The sequence below is a fragment of the Corythoichthys intestinalis genome, chromosome 1 (assembly GCF_030265065.1).
Source record: "Corythoichthys intestinalis isolate RoL2023-P3 chromosome 1, ASM3026506v1, whole genome shotgun sequence".
NCBI classification, from domain to species: domain Eukaryota; kingdom Metazoa; phylum Chordata; class Actinopteri; order Syngnathiformes; family Syngnathidae; genus Corythoichthys; species Corythoichthys intestinalis.
Window position 1 is genome coordinate 66,399,621 of NC_080395.1, and position 18,843 is coordinate 66,418,463.

The following is an 18,843-nucleotide window of genomic DNA, read 5'->3' on the forward strand; positions in this document are numbered from 1 at the left end:
ATCATGAAAGGGCTGTTAAATATGTTTTGACGTTCACAATTAACTTTTTGTAGAATTGCAGAGGTTAGTGGCACCCACATATTAAGCCTCTTGACCTCCAGCTGCTTTGAAAGCAAAAGATGGACTGCGAACCATCTCTATTATTAGTATATATTAGGTCAATATGCGGCCAGTATTGCCCATACAGATGCGATATAGATATCATTCAATATTGAAGGAAGATGGCTCATTTAATTTTTTACGACCTTTAAGTGTTTCTCCATTCATTCATCTTCTGTACCACTTATCTTCGTGAGGGTCGCGGGGGTGCTACAGTCTCTCCCAGCTATATATGGAGGCGAGGCAAACCTTGAATTGGTTGCCAGCACGGGGCAGGGCACATATAGAAAACAAGCTTTCACACGCACAATGACACCTATGGTTAATTCAGACTGTTCAGTCAGCCAAACATTTGTGTTTCTGGGATGTGGGAGGAAGCCAAAGTATTTGGAGAAAACCCACACAGGAACAAGGCGAACATAAAACTCTAAAAAGGAAGGCCGGAGACCAGAATTGAACCATTGATCCCAGAACTGTGAGGCAGAGATGCTAACCACTCTATCAATGTGCTGTTTTTAGATATGCAATTTGGATTAAAAGGATACTATAGTTAAAAAAAAAATCAGCCACAAAATGGTCAAAATAATTCAAATTGCTTTGTATTTTTTTACGTTTGGTAATATGTGACTGATTGTGTAAAAATGTATAAATATCATATTAAATCGATTCAAGGTCCATGAATCGCCAAATCAAATAGTGGCAACGTATCATCCAAAGAATCGATATCGTTGACATTGGGGATTTATACCTTTATGATTTATATGTTGTAATATCATGCCAGCAAGGGATAAGAATGAACCCATAGATGCATACGTGGGTAAAAAATTACCCGGTGAGGTTGTTTTCTTGAAATATCTTCGGAATGAAAAATTGTTATCAATTCATATTCCAGGTATTCCTCAAAAAACATGTTTTTTGATATGATGCCATTCAAATTTTTGATGAACTTTTTATACATTTGAAGAAATTGTCATTTTTGTATTACTACCCTAAGCTTCTGCAAGTGGGTCAAAAATGACCCACATGCATTTTCTATGGAATCCAATGGGAATCTTTCATTCTTATGAACTTTGGCTGCCAGGAATAAATTTACTGTGGACCACACAGACTAGGTATGTAAAAAGTGACAACCTATAAGAAGATTATTTTACACAGCAAGATCTGATACGTGTAGTGTAAGTGTTATGTCCATATAGTATTTTGTGTGTGTGTCTTTCATGACTCTTTATTATTCTTTATGAACAAATTAACCTACTTCATAACCAGCTAGCTAACTAAGTCTAGGTTCATACCGCAGGTCCTAATGCACAATTCCTGGTGCTGCGTCACCAGTAGGTTGATGGCAATGTAGTATAAAGCGCTTTGACCACCTTGAAAGGTGGAAAAGCACTATACAAGTATAACACCATTTACCATTTACCACAACTACGATTTTTTTGTCATGTCTGTTTTATTGGCGTACCCGTTCAGACTGCCTTTGTCCTTTGAGCCTGTTCAAGTATCACACATGCGCTCTAATTCGCAGTCCGAGATGCGCTGAGCAAACTGGCTGGAGAAAACCGAGCGTTGTCAGGCTTATTCTCAACCCATATTATTTTTTTATGACTGTTGTCAAGCCTGCTCCTTCCCCAAAAGCCCCGTTCAAGCTAAGCGCTAATGCTAATGCACAGCTGCACCGCTACCGTAGCACCCTGTCTCTCTCGCCCTTTGCTGATGTTAATTGTCGCATGAATTCCAATTCGGGGGACATGACAGTTCGGACCGCAGCCACATTCTGGAAAAAATGTGGCACGGATGGGATTTTAACCACATACGAAAGTGATCTGGATCGAATTTGAAAATGGTCCACTTTTGTGCGACTTCTTCCGTTCAGTCGAGTCGGAAAAACACGAAAAAATCGGATTTGTGCTAGATTTACAGGTGAAATGGTCCTACAGATGTTGGATGATGGAGAGGCAATGACAGGGTTGGACTCAAGTGTCCGAAATTTCTGATGATGAGGACCCAGACTATTGTCCAGGTGGCAGGGGCAGTTGTCCACCTGGAAATCCAACTGAACAGGATCAATCTGACTCATAAGATTCCACTTATGTGTCCTTTGAAGAAGAAAGTTTCCAAATCATGGCCAACAGAATGAGTTGGTAGGGCTTTTACCATAGGGGCTTTTAGGGGAATTACCACTCACCCAGGGCAGAACACAGAGCCACAATATCCTTAGAAATCGGTCAGTGCCATCACAAGGGCTGAGCACCGCTGTCTCACCAAAAAGATGCATGGGAGCTCTTCAAAATGTTAATTGAATCATAAAGATATTTCAAGCATGAAATCATTCTTGTGTGGCCCTAAATATCATAGTAATTAATATACAAGTGATTGTTCTTCACCAAAATGGCATTAAAACACATTGGTTGTAACATGGGTCATTTATGACCCACTTATGGAAGAGTGTAGGGTCCATTAACTTGTGCATCTAAGGGTTAACAATACGATCATTTATCACAATTGTGTCTGGGAAAAGTTTATTGCCCTAAAAATTGTTATAATGACAGGCCTACTGGCAAATACCTATACAATGTGTGCTGGAGATTAGTTTCAAACGACTTAGGAACCTCAACTGGTAGCTGTCCAATCACAAGACACGATAAACAAAAAATTATTTATGATTACCAGCATTGTAATATTTTTAAATTCTTTGATATTTAAAACTGCCAAAATAACAATGTTGAGGATTGAAAACACAGAATACTGTTCGTTAATGGTACAGTTATTACAGTATCAGAAATACTGCATTTGAATTTGGTGAATTGTTGATTTGTTAAATAGAGACAAAATGGTGCATCAAAGATAAATGGGTTCATCTTTGCTTGGCAAGATACAAGCAAACACTGTCTGGTGTAATACAACATATCCCCTAAATTATTCACACCTACCACAATTAGTAGTAATAGCAAATAATTTTACACTTCCGAACTCAATCAGAACTCTTTCTTAACCAATTTTCCTCTCCGTGATAAGATAGAGGATAATCTTCTCTGCCTTATCCATTAGATTATAACTGACACGTGATGTGTGTGTTTGGACCTACTGCACTAACATCCCTTTATTGATCATACACTGTTGTGCAGCTATGCCCTTGTCTGAGGTTTTTGTTTGTATGATTTTCATTTAAACCCTTCATACTGCAAAGTGAAATATTATTTTAAAATATATATGGTTATTGTACTTTGTAAATATAATAGAAGCATTTGTCAAATTTTAAGTAAAAATGGCTTTAATTAAACAATATACATTCCATATATGATTATTTATTACGAATGACAATTATTATTATAACACTTGACGGCCAGTTGAAAACTTTCAGAACCAAATGCATGCATGTGAGATCATCTCACACATGAAAAGTAAAAGGAACCAAAAGGCAAACAAACAGGAATTGAATTACTCGGAAGTAGAGATGGGGCCGATCCCATCCAGTATCAGTATCGGATCCCAATAAATGTTTCGTTCACAGATCGTATGGAATTGACCAAACCTGTGATTTTTTTTTTCCAATCCATGAGCCATATCTCAGGTTTTGTCATTTAATGTGGACAAAATGTCATTTGGGGAGCACCTTTACAGTACTCCAGTTTTATTTCATTTCGTCCACAGATACGAAATGCTAATGTTTGATTTCGGGTCACTTTTGTGAGCAGCACAGGTCCGTTCAACATACATGCTATAGTGTTAAAGAATTGAACATTTACCAGATAGCAAAATATAACTAGAAGACATGGGCAAGATGTACTACAAATTTTGGCCCAATTTCGTAAAATGGATCCGCCTCAGTGTCTTTTTGAACAATAGCGCAAACACAGTACGGAGTCACTTGGCGGATCAGCAACCAGTCTTTGGCCAGAACTGGTCCACTGCAGCAGACAATACAATAACGTATGACCTGGGTGTGGCACACGTTACCCAATCTGGGCCTTATTTGATTTTTTTCAAAACTTTTTTCAGTATTAAATTTGGGGTCCATTTTGTTCAATTTATCATACTGTAATGCATTTATATTGCAAATTAAATTTGTCTATTAAAAGTAATAATTACAGCAATTCTTTTTCATTCCAGTATCAATGCTAACATATTAATGCACCATAACAATACAACATTGTTTTTTCACAAAATATCATAACTGGAACAGGCAACTCCACATTAAAGATGACCCATTTCTATACTATTAACAAATATTGTATTTGTTTAGGTTCTGGGGTAACGGGGCACCTAAGCGGAGAAACAAAGGCAAACTGGCAGTGGTAACAAGAGTTCATTGATGAGGAAAGGGTATGGCAGATAGTGTCCGAAGAATCCGGTGGGCAGTTTGGTGATAGAACAAGTGAACGGGCGACAGGCATTCTGGCAAGAAAGCAGTATAGGAGGGGGGGAGAGTGGGACAAAAATGAACTCAGTATCAGGATTACAAGATTCTTTGTTAGCTGAAGGTCACGTAGGTGAATTGTTGATCTAGCGATGATGTGAGGCTAAGGACCGGTTTAAGTAAGCTGATGATGATGATCAGCGGCACCTGGTCCCAGGCTCACCCATCTGTGCAATCAAGGCAGTGACACAAACATAATAAACAAACACAAGGAGGACGGGCTCAATTTGTATAATAGTATTCAAACATTGAAACATTTACAGCAACACAGAGTAAATGCTTTCTCCCTCAATATGTTGTCATGCAACAAATTTTGAATTACTTAACTTTCAGACGTGGCAGATCACTTGAATACACCGGCCATTTTATTAACGCTTGAATGAATAACTTGTTTAATAGTCAAGACGTGACTTCAAAATGAAATTATGACTATGACGATGAATAAAACACTTACCATAAACATTTCCGTACGCCGAGATGACGTGTCCTGAATCCTGTGTGTTCTCCTGTTCAGTGTCGCAGCGCGAATTCACGGTGTGCGCTGTTGTGACGTCACACGTCGACCGTTAAATTTCAGATTTTTAGCGCGTCTGGTCTGCACGGTCCGCCCCGGACCAGTGCGTAACCTATCATTTGGACTGTCAAATTGATTATCCTGGCCGCATCTGGCGCACTGAGGTTTTCAGCAGACGTGATTGCTATGTGAACCTGGCAAGCTGATGCCGGATCTGATACACAGTCACCTGCCATCGGGGCAAGCAGCAGTCAATCCATTTTGCGGCTTTTTGGCTAAATTACACTGACACTTCGCGTGAGCTAAGTCCAAAGTAGGGCGACTTTGTCAACCACAAGCAAGTGATATTGGTGGAAATCTCGAAATTTCCAAAAATGCCCATAAACACTGCAAAAGGTCACAGCACGGAGGGCTGGCACCAGTCAATCTGCCTTGAAGGGAACCATTGTAGGCATTTCTGGCTCAAAAATAAGTTTTGGCAAAGAACCAGGATTTGTCATGGAGCAAGGCTGAATTTGGCCCTGGATCTTTCTTCCAAAAATGACAACAAATGATTCTCATGGGTCGCACCAAATGACCAAATGCCCGTTGAGCTACCTAAAAGTGCCCCATTTTTCTGCTTTTGAATCATGCTTAGGGACAACTGCTCAGGGGCATCACTAAGAACAAGGGGGCATAGCACCTGGGTGAGCCGCAGGATATGAGCGAATATTGCGCACAACCACAAATTTTAACAAATATCTAAACAAGACTGAGAAATGATTCATTATTATTCATTTTTTATTTATTTATTCATTTTAAATACAGTACAACAAAAAACAAGTTTGCATTGTTACAGTATTTTTAGAGCATTAACAAGAAAAAAGGCCACAAATCTATAAGAATTTTTCTGACCAGTTTCTTCTATGGAATACAGATTATCAGATAATCCGAAATTACTGATTTTTGGCAAACGAAATTATTTGCTAATACTGAATCCGGTGTACATTATTATCATACAGATGAGTATGGCACGGTATTTGCCAAATTTAGAAAAGTGAATTGCTCTACTTAACATATTCAGGACAATTGTCGATGGGTCTGGAGGGCAGCCTTCTTTAGGTTCCGAATTTGCCAATAGAAGGCAGTCTTGTGTCGGTATCGACACAGATATTCTGATTCAGAATCGGGATCTGATTGGGGTAAAAATATGCGGAATGGTGCATATCTACCCGGAAGTAATTAAAATACATTTGTTTTTCGAATCACATTTTTATTTTAGATTTATTGAAGTTCATATTTTGGTGAGTTTTAGATTAATTGAGTATTTGTACTTATTCTCTCCTCGGCAGATATGCTGCTGCTGTGGGCCTGCTCCTTGCTCGCTATGCTGTGCCTTCTGTCCTCCAGTCAAATCATCCACTAGCACTCGAGTCATGTATACCCTCTTTCACATTATGAGCTGCGCTGTCTCCTGCCTCATGCTGTCGCGCACCGTCTCTGAGCTTGTCAGAGAAAATGTGAGTAGAGTACTTTCCTTTGTATGTGTATGTCTTTCAAATCAATGTGTCCTCTTACTACGTTCAACCACACATGAGTGATGCCCAGACAAAACTGATGAGGTTCAATTTCCAGTGATAAAAAAAAAAAAAAAAATGAAATAAAAATAAAAACATAATTTTCACTACGAGTGATCACTTAAAACTATCAGAAAATTATATAGAGGCCATAGAAAGTGCAGTTTTGAAATTGTATAAACACTGATCAAAGTTCAGATGCAAGAGTTGCTATAAAAAAAAACCTCTTAGGGGGGAAAAAAACCAATGCTGAGAGTATCATCGTAATTTTTGGACTATAAACCGCTACTTTTTTCCTTCATTCAGAATTCCCCGGAGCCTTATTGTCCAGTGCGGCTTATTTGCTTATTCATTTGGGTTAATATGTAATATTTTAGTTATTTTTTTTTCCTCCCATGACAGTGTCATGCCATAATTATGATTGTTTAATGACAGTCCTATGGCATCACTGTCAAATAAAGTGTTACCAAATACTAAAACTAGCAATTAATGAAACAACTGGAACAGTAACTGAAGAAATAATTAGCACAGAACATGAATGTTGATTGTTATTTACATCTGTAACGCTGCAATGCATGCTCGGAGGCATGTTGGACAACAACAGTGTTGACAGCAGGTGGCAACAGAGGTTGACTGTCTCCCCCAAGTGAGCAGTGATTGTCAAATGAAGCTTTTTGAAGCAATGAAGCTTTGCAGCCAATTGGTTCAAAGCTTCATGGTGGTTCATTTGGTCTTCTGACAGTCATATAATGCCACTGTCAAATAAGGTGTTACTGGTTAATATCTTTTGATGTAAACATCCCTTAATACAGTGAGGACAGCTGCGGCTTATAGTCCAGTGCGGCTTAACTATGAACAAATGTCGTTTTCGTGTCAAATTTTTCTGGTGGTGGCTTATAGTCAGGTGCGTCTTTTGGTGCAAAAATTACGGTAATCTATTTGTGAGGATGCTTTACAATGAACATTCATTTGCCTTTCTCAATCAAAATGGATTGGATGTCTCTCGCCTTCGATGGCAAAAAAATAAATTAACAAGGAAGTGACCCGAAAATGTTTCACAATTAACTGGAAGTGACCAAAAATCTACTGGAAGTGACCTATGGGAGAAAGATCAAAGCATCCCCAAGTAATTTCTCCAGAAATTGCTTTTTCAATTTACAGCGAAAATGTGACTAGACATCAAAAACTTCGCCATGGCCATATTTTTTTGAGTGACCCAGGATCTGTTGAGATAATTAAAAAATTTGCTAATTCCTCCCAATAGAAAAGTAAATATTGACATTTAACATTTTAATAACACATTCAGAAAAAATACTGAATTTAGAGCATCACAATAGATACATTCCATTTTGTCGCTCATCCCTCAGACTGAAGCAATTAGTGACCACCCAATACAATCTACAGATATATTTGCATATGATTTGTGTACAATAAACAGTTACATTTAGGTAAATGTTCAAACATGATTTGGTTGAAATAATTTTTACACACAATAAACCTATTAATCATAGCTTATTCGTTATTTTGCCCAGAAGCTTGATTTGAAGAAAATGTGAATCGAATTTGTAAAATTTTATTGCCGTAACTCGGACTTTATAGGTGGAGAGATATTATTTAATGTGTTTCTAATTTGCGAGCAAATATTTTGATGACCATTTTTTTAGCCAGTGCATTTTTAAATAGCTGTGTAATGCTTGTTAAGAGCAACAATTGGGCGGAAGTACTTAAACACTGCAATTTCCCATGACTATAACTTCAATGGTGGTCAGGGATTGGCTTCAAATCTCCATATAAAGCAACTACAGAAACTAGATTAACAGTGTATAGAATTAAATTAATAGGTCACATAATGAGTTTGATATTATAAATAACCACTGATCAAGTCTTTTCTGGTAAGGACATTTGGAATGATGTGTTTGTGAAACATGTTTAAAAGACAGTGTTTTGGGAAATCCTTACTTGTGTGTTTGTTGTCTGATTGACGTCAGCCTAAAGAGAAAGGAGGGCAAGAAACAGAAGGTGGTACAGAATGTTAATTGCAGTTGAGCCTTTGAGCAACAGAACTGCAAGTAAAAAAAAGGAAAAGGACTGGCTTTTATTTGAATTAGCATCCACATCATGCAAGACTGTAGAGAAATACTTACGTAGAGGGCACTGTTTGTGTTTGTTTCAGGTGCCTTTCTTCAACGTAATGTGCGATCAGGCACATGGCGGTGGTCACTGTGAGATGCTTGTAGGCTACTCAGCAGTCTACAGAGTCTGCTTTGGCACTTCCTGTTTCTACCTAATGATGGCAATCTTCCTCGTGGACGTCAAGTCTAGTCAGGACTTTAGAGCACTCATACACAATGGGTCAGTGCTGCTGTTCATCTAATCTTTTTTTCTATAAATATGATGTATTGCAGGTAAAATGTAAAATCACAATAGACAAGTTGTCTCCACATATATTTAATTATATTATAATCCAAGGGCCTAGGTTTGGTCTCATTATTGGTGGAGACGATACAACAGCATAATCTGCATGTACACTTTTTGCTGGGGACTGGACATTAATAAGACCAAACAGATTGGGTGAATGGGGGTCAGGGCTACATTTCTCACCAATATGAACCCAATTAATAGATAGGCTAAATGATTAATGCAAAAATCAATCTGTATTTACTTGTTCTAACTTTCACACACCAAAATTATAAGGTCTTAATCTGTTTTTTTTCTTAAATCTAGTCAAATAATTTTCTCCATCTTGTTTTGAGTGTTAAAGGAAAGTAAACAGACAAATGTGTCAGATTCTTCCACTTAAATATTATTATTTGTTCTTGTTACGACCATATATCTAAAAGTTGGTCATTTTTCACCTAAATAAAGAAAAAATGCTTTCAAATAATGTTATGAACAATATGTATCCTTGATAGGGATGGGAATCGAGAACCGGTTCCGTGTGTTTCAATTCCATAGAATTGTTTGGCAGTTTATCTAACGATTCTCTTATAGATTCCAACCAGCACGATTTACGTCACGTAACTCACTCATGTTACTCACATACACATCCGATTCAGCAAGTAAGACTACATGATTAAACAAAGAGGGACCACTCACCAAGTATAATCTGAAGAGTCGTCGACGAGCAATTTTGCATTGATTTTCACAGGCCACGTCATTATTCATGAGACTACTTCAAGAAATGGTGATTTTTCCCAAAAAGTCTATTAATGGGTCTATCGTATTCCTCGTCGAATACTCTATAAGAAAAATACAACATACTGTATATGCATCTAAAATAATCCTAAATAATTTTAGTAGCAATTTTAATATTCCTGTTAGAAAGGTTCCTTGGGTATGCGTTCGTTCCCATAGCAACCAGTCAGTTACTTACTTGTCCTACGACACACACACTGCCTATTCTGGGACCGAGAATAGGCGTAAAGTGCGCATTTTAAGCAGAGTGTGGCCACCTGTTAAGATGTGTGCGAAGAAGTGTTAATCTGTGTGCGTCCATGAATAATTGTAAGTATTTCCTCTTCATCTCATAATGTTCTTATGATAGGTTCGAGCCGTTATCAACGCGAGTGTTTCGTGTTCTTACTGTTACGTTTGCTGGTTGCTCCTGCCCGTCCTCGCTGCGTCTCCTGCTCATCCTCGCTGCGTCGAGGAGAGCGTTGTTTACATTATATTTGCGTTGCACATTTGTGTTAAGAGGGAATGTGTTAGTTTAGCATCTTAAGATGATGTTGTACATCCATATGAGTGTAAAGTGCTTAGTTTTCGCCATTTTTATGGCCAAGATGACCGTATGTGCACGCAGCGTGCTTCCGGGTTGTGCGCGCGCACTCGCACCACCCCACTTTATGTGTTCATTATACTGTGCGAGTCATGTATGTGTGTTATTGACTGCTTTACAGTCAATTTGCATTGTTTATTGCATCAGCACTTTCAGTATATGATGTAATTTTCTTTCCTTTAAGAACCACACGTATACCCACACATTCCAGTCTTCTTCCACACACATACAAATACATCAACATGTTTCCACGCATGCTCTCATCTGCTCATTGAGTGATTTTCATACCAAGTGCCATTGCCTGTATATACTTGTGCCTGTTGCCAAATTGGATTAAAAGTGCCAAAGACCAACTCCACTCTCCGCTCCTTCTGTTTTAAACGACACCCCGAAGCGAATGAACCATAAAAACATATTGAACCCAGAACCTCATACAGTCCATTAGTCCAAATTAGAATCGATAACAGAATCGATAAAGAATCGAATTGTTAAGCAATAGCGATAATGGAATCAGAATCATAAACATCTTATCAATTCCCATCCCTAATCCTTGAATTAAAGAACATTTCTGACAAACAAGTTTTTAGAATAATTAAATATACAAACTTTTTGCATAGATTAAGTCAGTTAACCTTATTTTCAGCTAGCCGTTATTCCTATTTCAAGAAATCTGAGTAAAATTTACTTGAAGCACAGGCAGATAATTTCACTTATTTCTTGTAGATTTACACTGAAAACAAGGGAATTTAAGTTTTTTTAACAGTAGAAAACATACAGGAGGATATTTCTTTCAAAAAAGCTTCCTCCTCGAGTTCGAGAAATTCTCACAGATTAATGTTATGCTAACTCTCATGCAGGTCGGACTTTCAGTAGAAAAATAAGTGGTGTGTTCCCCACCTCCACAACATTGATGTCTCTTTACATTACTTACTGTGGCTGCTGCTGGTGGAAAAAAAACTTCTAATATCCCTCATCTTCAAAGGCGGCAGAGGAAGCGGCATGTTGTATTTCTGTCGGGCTGTGAATGTGTGTGTGTGTGTGTGGGGGGGAACTCAAGTCATCAGCCAATCAAACGTGCATTTGAGTGAAAAAATGGACTGGAGTAGCCGGTCTCATGCTGACCTCTGGCTATATAAGACTACCGTGCTGTGTTTCCTTGTGTGGACAAATGATGACACGAGGAGGCTGCTCTGTTCCCAGTCGGAAGGAGTTTAATTTACTCACAGCCATCTGATGAAAAAATATACAGTAAATGAGTACAGCAACCTCTCTGGCTGAAGCCCTCATGCACACCTGTCTCTCAGCAGTCTCGGTAACAACTGAAGAGAGCGCGAGAACGCGAGGAAGTGACATCCGGACGAAGTCAAAGGTCATGTAGATAAAGTAGGGCTGTCAAACGGTTAAAATTTTTAATCGAGTTAATTACAGCTTAAAAATTAATTAATTGTAATTAATCGCAATTCAAACTATAAAACATGCCATAATTATCTGTAAATTATTGTTGAAATGGAAAGATAAGACACAAGACGGATATACAGTATACATTCAACATATGGTACATAAGTACTGTATTTGTTTATTATAACAATAAATCAACAAGATGGCATTAACATTATTAACATTCTCTTAAAGCGATCCATGGATAGAAAGGCTTGTAGTTCTTAAAAGATAAATGTTAGTACAAGTTACACAAATTTTATATTAAAACCCCTCTTAATGTTTTTGTTTTATTAAAACTTGTCAACCATTGTTGACGTCAATAATTACGCCATGCTCACTCATTGTGCTGAAACCCATAAAATCCATTGGACCCAAGCGCCAGCAGAGGGCGCCAAACACCAAAAAACAAGTAACAAGCGGACATTACACTGTGCTGTCATTTTAATCTGTTTGAGCGGGGCATGTGCGTTAATTGCGCCAAATATTTTAACGTGATTAATTTTAAAAATTAATTACCGCCCTTTAACGCGATAATTTTGACAGCCATAAGATGAAGTAAATAAAAATACTTCCCATAAATACACTCAAAAATGTGAACACATTGGATTACTATGAATTGGAAAAAAAAAACAAAAAAAAACGAACTTTGGTGGAAATTACTTTTAACTATTTTACACATCGGTTACACTAGCACATTCAGCAAGTGAAAAGGGGTCAATGTAAGAACATAATGAAAGTACTGTAATTCACTTCATGATAGCAGGGTGAATTCTATCCTTACAACATATAGGAAGATGAGCTAAATGACTTATATAACTGAAGTCATTATATAATGCAAATAAGGTTGCTTAAAAGTTGGTGGGGACAGTGTGAGCATCCTGAAAAGTTGGTAGTGTTATGCCCCTTCGGTCCCTAGCAAACCTATGCCCTTGCTATTATCACAAACATTCGGGATATTTAGCTTTTAGATTAAATGTCCAGAAGAACCAAAAATTAAAGCAAGTTAACTCTAACTTCATGTGTAGTGTACGGTACAAGTTGATAACAATATTTATCATATCAAAATGGATGATACGACGGCTTTCTTTTGTTTTAAAAAGCCGACTTTTGGCTCGGCATGCCAATCTTTATTAATAAAACAAAACAATATGTAATGTTACAGAGTAAATGCTCTTAAAATTCTAATATTTTGATAGATAGCAACAGTAGAATGCAGTTACTCTGCAGTTACTACATGCTGCATGTCAGCACATTAGCTCGTCAGCCTTAAAAGGTATGCTTCACTACTATAAGGGGAAAGTGTTTGTCCCTGCTGCTCACCTGACCTCCAACTGGTCTATTTTAAGCTCTTTGTTGCCACACTTTCTGCGCCGGCCTGGTCGATTAGAGCTGTGACGTGCTTCGGATTAGGTTTTGACATGCTGGATTGCAGGCCGTCTCTGGCGTTAATCTGCTCAGAGTAGTAGTCTTATCTGGGCCGTGATGAAAGATTTCAGGTTCTTTGGCAAAGGTTATGGAGGCCTTAGTGGTCTACGGGGGGGTAATGACCTAGTGCCCTGACGGTAACTTTTTAACAGCAATAGCAGGTGTTCAACAGAGTGCATTCTCCATAAAGCCTATTCTGACTCACAATTGGGTTATGAGTGATTCACTTTATAATATCTGTTACATTAAATGTATTTCCGTGACCCTCGTGAGGAAAAGCGGCATGGAAAATGAATGAATGAATGAATGAATGAATAAATGTATTAAAAAACTACATCTGATTTTCACACATTTACAGTTTGCAAAGAGTTTAAATTGCATATTTTTAAAAAATGCTTGTAATTTGGTACTAACAGGCTTGGCAATAGTTTTGTTTTGTTAAGAACTTAACAGAGTTGAAAAATGTGCCCGTGACGGCACGACATGACTCATTATTCACCAATCAGAATTTTTACAACAACATCATTAGAAAAACAATAAAGGCTTTATTGAGCCTAACCTCGTCAAAGTAAAGCATAGGTTTCTTTTTTGCTAATAATTTTACTGCTGCAAGGACATACTGTAGGTCTGCATAGGGGTTGTGGGGATATAACACTACCAACTTTTCAGGAAGCTCAAATTTTCCCCACCAACTTTTAAGCAACCTTATTTGCATTACTTAATGACTTCAGTTATATAGGTCATATATATTGTCTTCCCATATAATGTAAGGATATAATTGAACCTACCATTATTAAGTGAATTTCATCATGCTCAGACTTACACTGACCCCTTTTCACTTGCTGAATGTGCCAGTCCATTTTTTTCCTAAAACGCACATTTGATTGGCTAATGACTTGAAACCCCCCTGCCCCCCTCCCCCACACACATACGCCATTACAGCCCCGACACAAGTACAACATGCCGCCTCCTCCGCACCCATCGAAGACAAGGATTATTAGAAGTTTTGCTTCCTGCCAGCAGCAGCCCTTGTACGTACTGTAATAAGACGTCAATGTTGTGGAGGTGGGGGAAACACACCACAAATTTTGCGACTGAAAGTCCGACCTCCATCAGAATTAGCATAACATTAATCTGTGTGAATTTCCCGAACTCGAGTAGGAAGCTGCTTTGAGAGATATATCCTCCTGTATGTGTTTTCTACAGTTAACATTAGTTAAACTATGAGAAATGTAGTGAATCGAGGTTTACCCCCTTCTTAAGACAAATGTTTTAATTATCAGATTACGACGTTTTAAATTTGCAGTGTGAAAGTTAGTATAAGTCAATACCGATTTATTCATTCATTCATTCATTTTCCATGCCGCATTTAGCCTATCAATTAATTAGATTCATATTTGTGAGAAATGTAGCCCTGACCCCCGTTTACCCAATCTGTTTGGCAGAGGTGGGTAGTAAACGTTACATGTACTCCGTTACATTTTGAGTAACTTTTTGAGAAAAATGTACTAGTTTTACTAAGCTATACTTTTTAATTTTACTTGAGTAGATTTGTGAAGAAAAAACGCTACTCTTACTCCACTGCTTTGGGCTACACAAGAGTCGTTACATTTTTCCTCTTTATTCTACATATTAGTTTTATTTTTTTTTTTTTTGCCAGCGATGCCAAAAGTAGAGACGTGCCTTGTGCATTACCGGGGTAGTAAGTATTTAATATAGAACGCTGCCCTCAACGTGGCTCGAAGCCGTGGATTTTAAACTCGCTCAGAGTTTTTATTTAGCACTGATTGACCACAGAAAGCAGGAGATACAGTATAGGGTTGTTCCGATCATGTTTTTTTGTTCCCGATCATTTTAGTTTGAGTATCTGCCGATCCCGATATTTCCCGATCCGATTGTTTTTTTTTTGCTCCTAATTCAATTCCAATCATTCCCGATAATTTTTCCCGATGATATACATTTTGGCAATGCATTAAGAAAAAAATGAATAAAACTCGGACGAATATATACATTCAACATACAGTACATAAGTACTGTATTTGTTTATTATGACAATAAATCCTCAAGATGGCATTTACATTATTAACATTCTTTCTGTAAGAGGGATCCACGGATAGAAAGACTTGTAATTATTAAAGGATAAATGTGACTTTGTATATTGTGACTAAATATTGCCATCTAGTGTATTTGTTGAGCTTTCAGTAAATGATACTGTAGCCATTTAACTGTTCTGCCCAAATGCATGATGGGAAGTGCAACTATGACTGTGCGTAGTGGTACCAATTGATATATGTTCTCTGCGTTGGGAAATAACATAGGGTGTTAAGAAAAAGAACAACTACTATCTTGCTTCCACACAATGCTTTCCCACGATATTTTTATTTGTTGAGAGAGGGATTTAAAGGCTTTAACCAACAGAAAAAAGGCTCCAAATACTGCCGTAATTCGCTCCACTCATTTTACGCTGCCTTTTAGCTCTATATATAGGTAAAACGGCGCCATTATAGATTGAACGCGACAATGTGTGAGTGGGTCGTGCAGCGCATGCGTTAAATATTTTAACGTGATTAATTTTAAAAAAGTTAATTACCGCCATTAACGCGATAAATTTGATAGCCCTACTTTAAGCCAAAACTAAAGACTCTGGATGAGTGTAAGAGATTTTGTCTGTAACGTTAAATACAACTAGAAAACGATTTAATTAAAATATATATGTAAAAAAAGGCATGTCCGATATTTTTTTTGCCGATTCCGATACTTTGAAAATGACGTGATCGGATGCCGATCGATCGGGTCCGATCACGTCATCACGACATCTTTAATACAGTATGATCCTTTTAATTTCAAAATAGTAATTATGAAGGAAGTAATTATGAAGGAACTCTTCACTATTCAAACTAAAGTTATAAAAACTAAACTAAACACTATTCAAACTAGAGGGCAGTCATGCTCTTTGGATGAATAATGCTTCATTTGAGTAAATTTTTTCCCTCTTGTCGGAATTCAATGATTTTTTTTTTTTTTTTTTTTTTTTTTTGCATTTGTTTGGCTTAATGTGGTTATGCAATGGGTTATTGTACAATATCATTTTAACAATAATCCATAAAAAATACAATTGTTTGAAAAAAAATCCAGCAAAAAAATAAGCAGTTACTCACAATGTTATTCATTACGTGAGTATTCTTTTCACCAAATACTTTTTTTAACTTATACTCGAGTACATTTTTTGGACGACTACTTTTACTTGAGTAATATTATTTTGAAGTAACGTTTCTCTGACTTGAGTAAATTTTTGCATACTCTACCCACCTCTGCTGTTCGGTCCTATTACTGTCCGGTCCCCAGCAGAAAGTGTACATGCAGGTTATGCTGTTATATCGTCCCTACAAATGTTGAGACCAAACCTACGCCCTTGTAATGCTGTAACTCAATCTTCTCAACATTTCTACCCAGTTTCTGGTTCCTGAAACTTATAACCTTGCTCGGGATGTGTGCTGCTGCCTTCTTCATTCCAACGGAGTCATTCCTCCATGGTGAGAACTCAATGTACTTCTTTTTTAATCCTGCTAGGGGACAGCAAAGGATAGCTTTAGTAGTTTTTACAAGTGCATGTACTTTGAAGTGTAACCTCTATTATTTCAACTAGAAAGTCACTCATGGATGGCTCGCTCTGTTTCCCTGTTACACAGCTTGGCATTACGTTGGTGTGGTGGGAGGATTTGCCTTCATCCTCATTCAGCTTATCCTCATCACTGCTTTTGCACACACCTGGAACAAAAACTGGTGAGTGCGGATAGATTGTGAAAGTATTAGCTGTGAATGAATAAACCACTTAATTCATTTAATTAATATTTTCTACCGCTTATCCTCACGAGGGTTGCGGGGCTGTTGGAGCCTATCCCAGCTAACAATGGGCAGGAGGCATGGTATAAACTGAAGAGGTTGCCAGCCAATTGCAGGGCCCACATGGACAAACAACTACTCTCAATACAATCTGATTGAATCAATCAATCATTCAATCAGACTAACATGCCTGTTTTTGGGATGTGGAATTATATACATATATATATGGCAGAAGACACTCAAGTGACTTGAACTTCAGCTCTGAGACCCCAATTTGGCCAATTTTCAAAATTGTCCGATATGCATGTGTGATACATCATTGGAAAGCTTAAAATCTCAATTTTCTGGGGGAAGAAAAAATTTTAACAGGAGGGCATTTTGAAAAAAACATTTTAAAACAGCAAAACCCTAACAGGAGGCGAGAGCATGAGAGAGCATAATTAAAGACGCCACAATTTTAACGAGATATTATCGCGTACTTACCTCTTTTCGATCCAAAAACTTCCTCACGGAGTGTCAAGACACAGCTGTGAATGGCCACAGCCGGATTTTGGGGGGATTCTATGGGTGAAACATGGTAATATAACAAGGGTCGCGATGCAGAAATCACAGACATCAAGGAGTGGTTGAGATTTTCTTTTTCATATATTTACCCTTTTAAATGTGTTTTTTTTTTCTTTGTTTGGATCATTAATTTATCATATTGGGTAGTTATGAGGTAGATATCTGTGATTTTACAGACACCATATTTTTCATTGTGACAAAATTTGTTTAAAAGTTTAAAATATGCGAGTGAAGAATTTTTTAAAGTAGTTTTTTTTTTACAACTAAATATTAGACACCAATTAATGATTCAAAGCTAAAAATGACAGACATTTTGGAGAATAAATATAATTACTTAACTTCTTTTTATGGGTGGGTTCAAACAAAAGCCGTTGCGCGACATCTGTAAACGGGGGTTTCCAGGGTAAAACAGGAAAATTAAAAATAGTTTGGGGGCTTAGTGCACCATGAATCTGCTATGGCAACATATAGACATATTGTTCTATCAAACACAACAGTTCTTTTGGCTCAGAATACAGCAGTTTATTTTAAAGAGTGGTGCAAGAGCAGAGACTGCTTTTTCAGTGTTGTCTGTGTTTTCCACCATATAGATTAAGGAGTTTAAAACGGATGAAAATGCACCTTTTTCTGCCCATCCTTTTAGATGTCCAATTCATTTTGAAGTGGGAGGAATGGGACACTCCCAGTTCAAAAGAATTGGACATCAATCAGTGATCAATTCATTTAAATGGTTTTAATTTAGTTTTTAAGAGCCACATCATCTATCATCATCATTGTCAGTAAATACAAAGATACAAATAAGGCTTGATATTTAAGGTGACCTTTTGTGTTGAAAAGGAGTACTATGAATCCCGAATGACCGCCAGAGGCGATGCTGTAAGCACAGAATGATCCCTTCATGAATGTGCTGCGTAAGTAATAATACCAAACAAGTCACCAGGTTGACCCCCAGCAAAAGTAAGTTCTGGTGATAACCGAGTTCCAGTCCCGACAGAACCTTGTTGCGTGAGCACCTGGATTCTGAGTGACAAAATGCTTTGGCGGTCATTCGGGATTCATAGAACCGTAGTTACACATGTAACTTTTGTTTTAACCTATTCCTATTTTTTTTTTTTTTTTATCATTACCAATTTATCAAAAAGTTGTTTGGCACTTGGATCCTTCGATGTTTCTGAAAACGGACCCAGTAAGAAAAAGTTTGGAGACC

General features: G+C 37.6%; 1 protein-coding gene across 3 annotated transcripts in view; it reads left to right on the plus strand.

Annotated features, from left to right (window-relative positions):
- serinc4 (serine incorporator 4) overlaps positions 1–18,843 on the plus strand; it is a 54,833-nt gene that overhangs the window by 20,145 nt on the left and 15,845 nt on the right. For all 3 annotated transcript variants that reach the window (XM_057836742.1, XM_057836750.1, XM_057836734.1), the window contains exons 2-5: positions 6,362–6,529; positions 8,760–8,938; positions 16,683–16,762; positions 16,919–17,012. In XM_057836742.1, the coding sequence (XP_057692725.1) occupies positions 6,362–6,529; positions 8,760–8,938; positions 16,683–16,762; positions 16,919–17,012 (521 nt within the window). The remainder of the gene's footprint in view (positions 1–6,361; positions 6,530–8,759; positions 8,939–16,682; positions 16,763–16,918; positions 17,013–18,843) is intronic.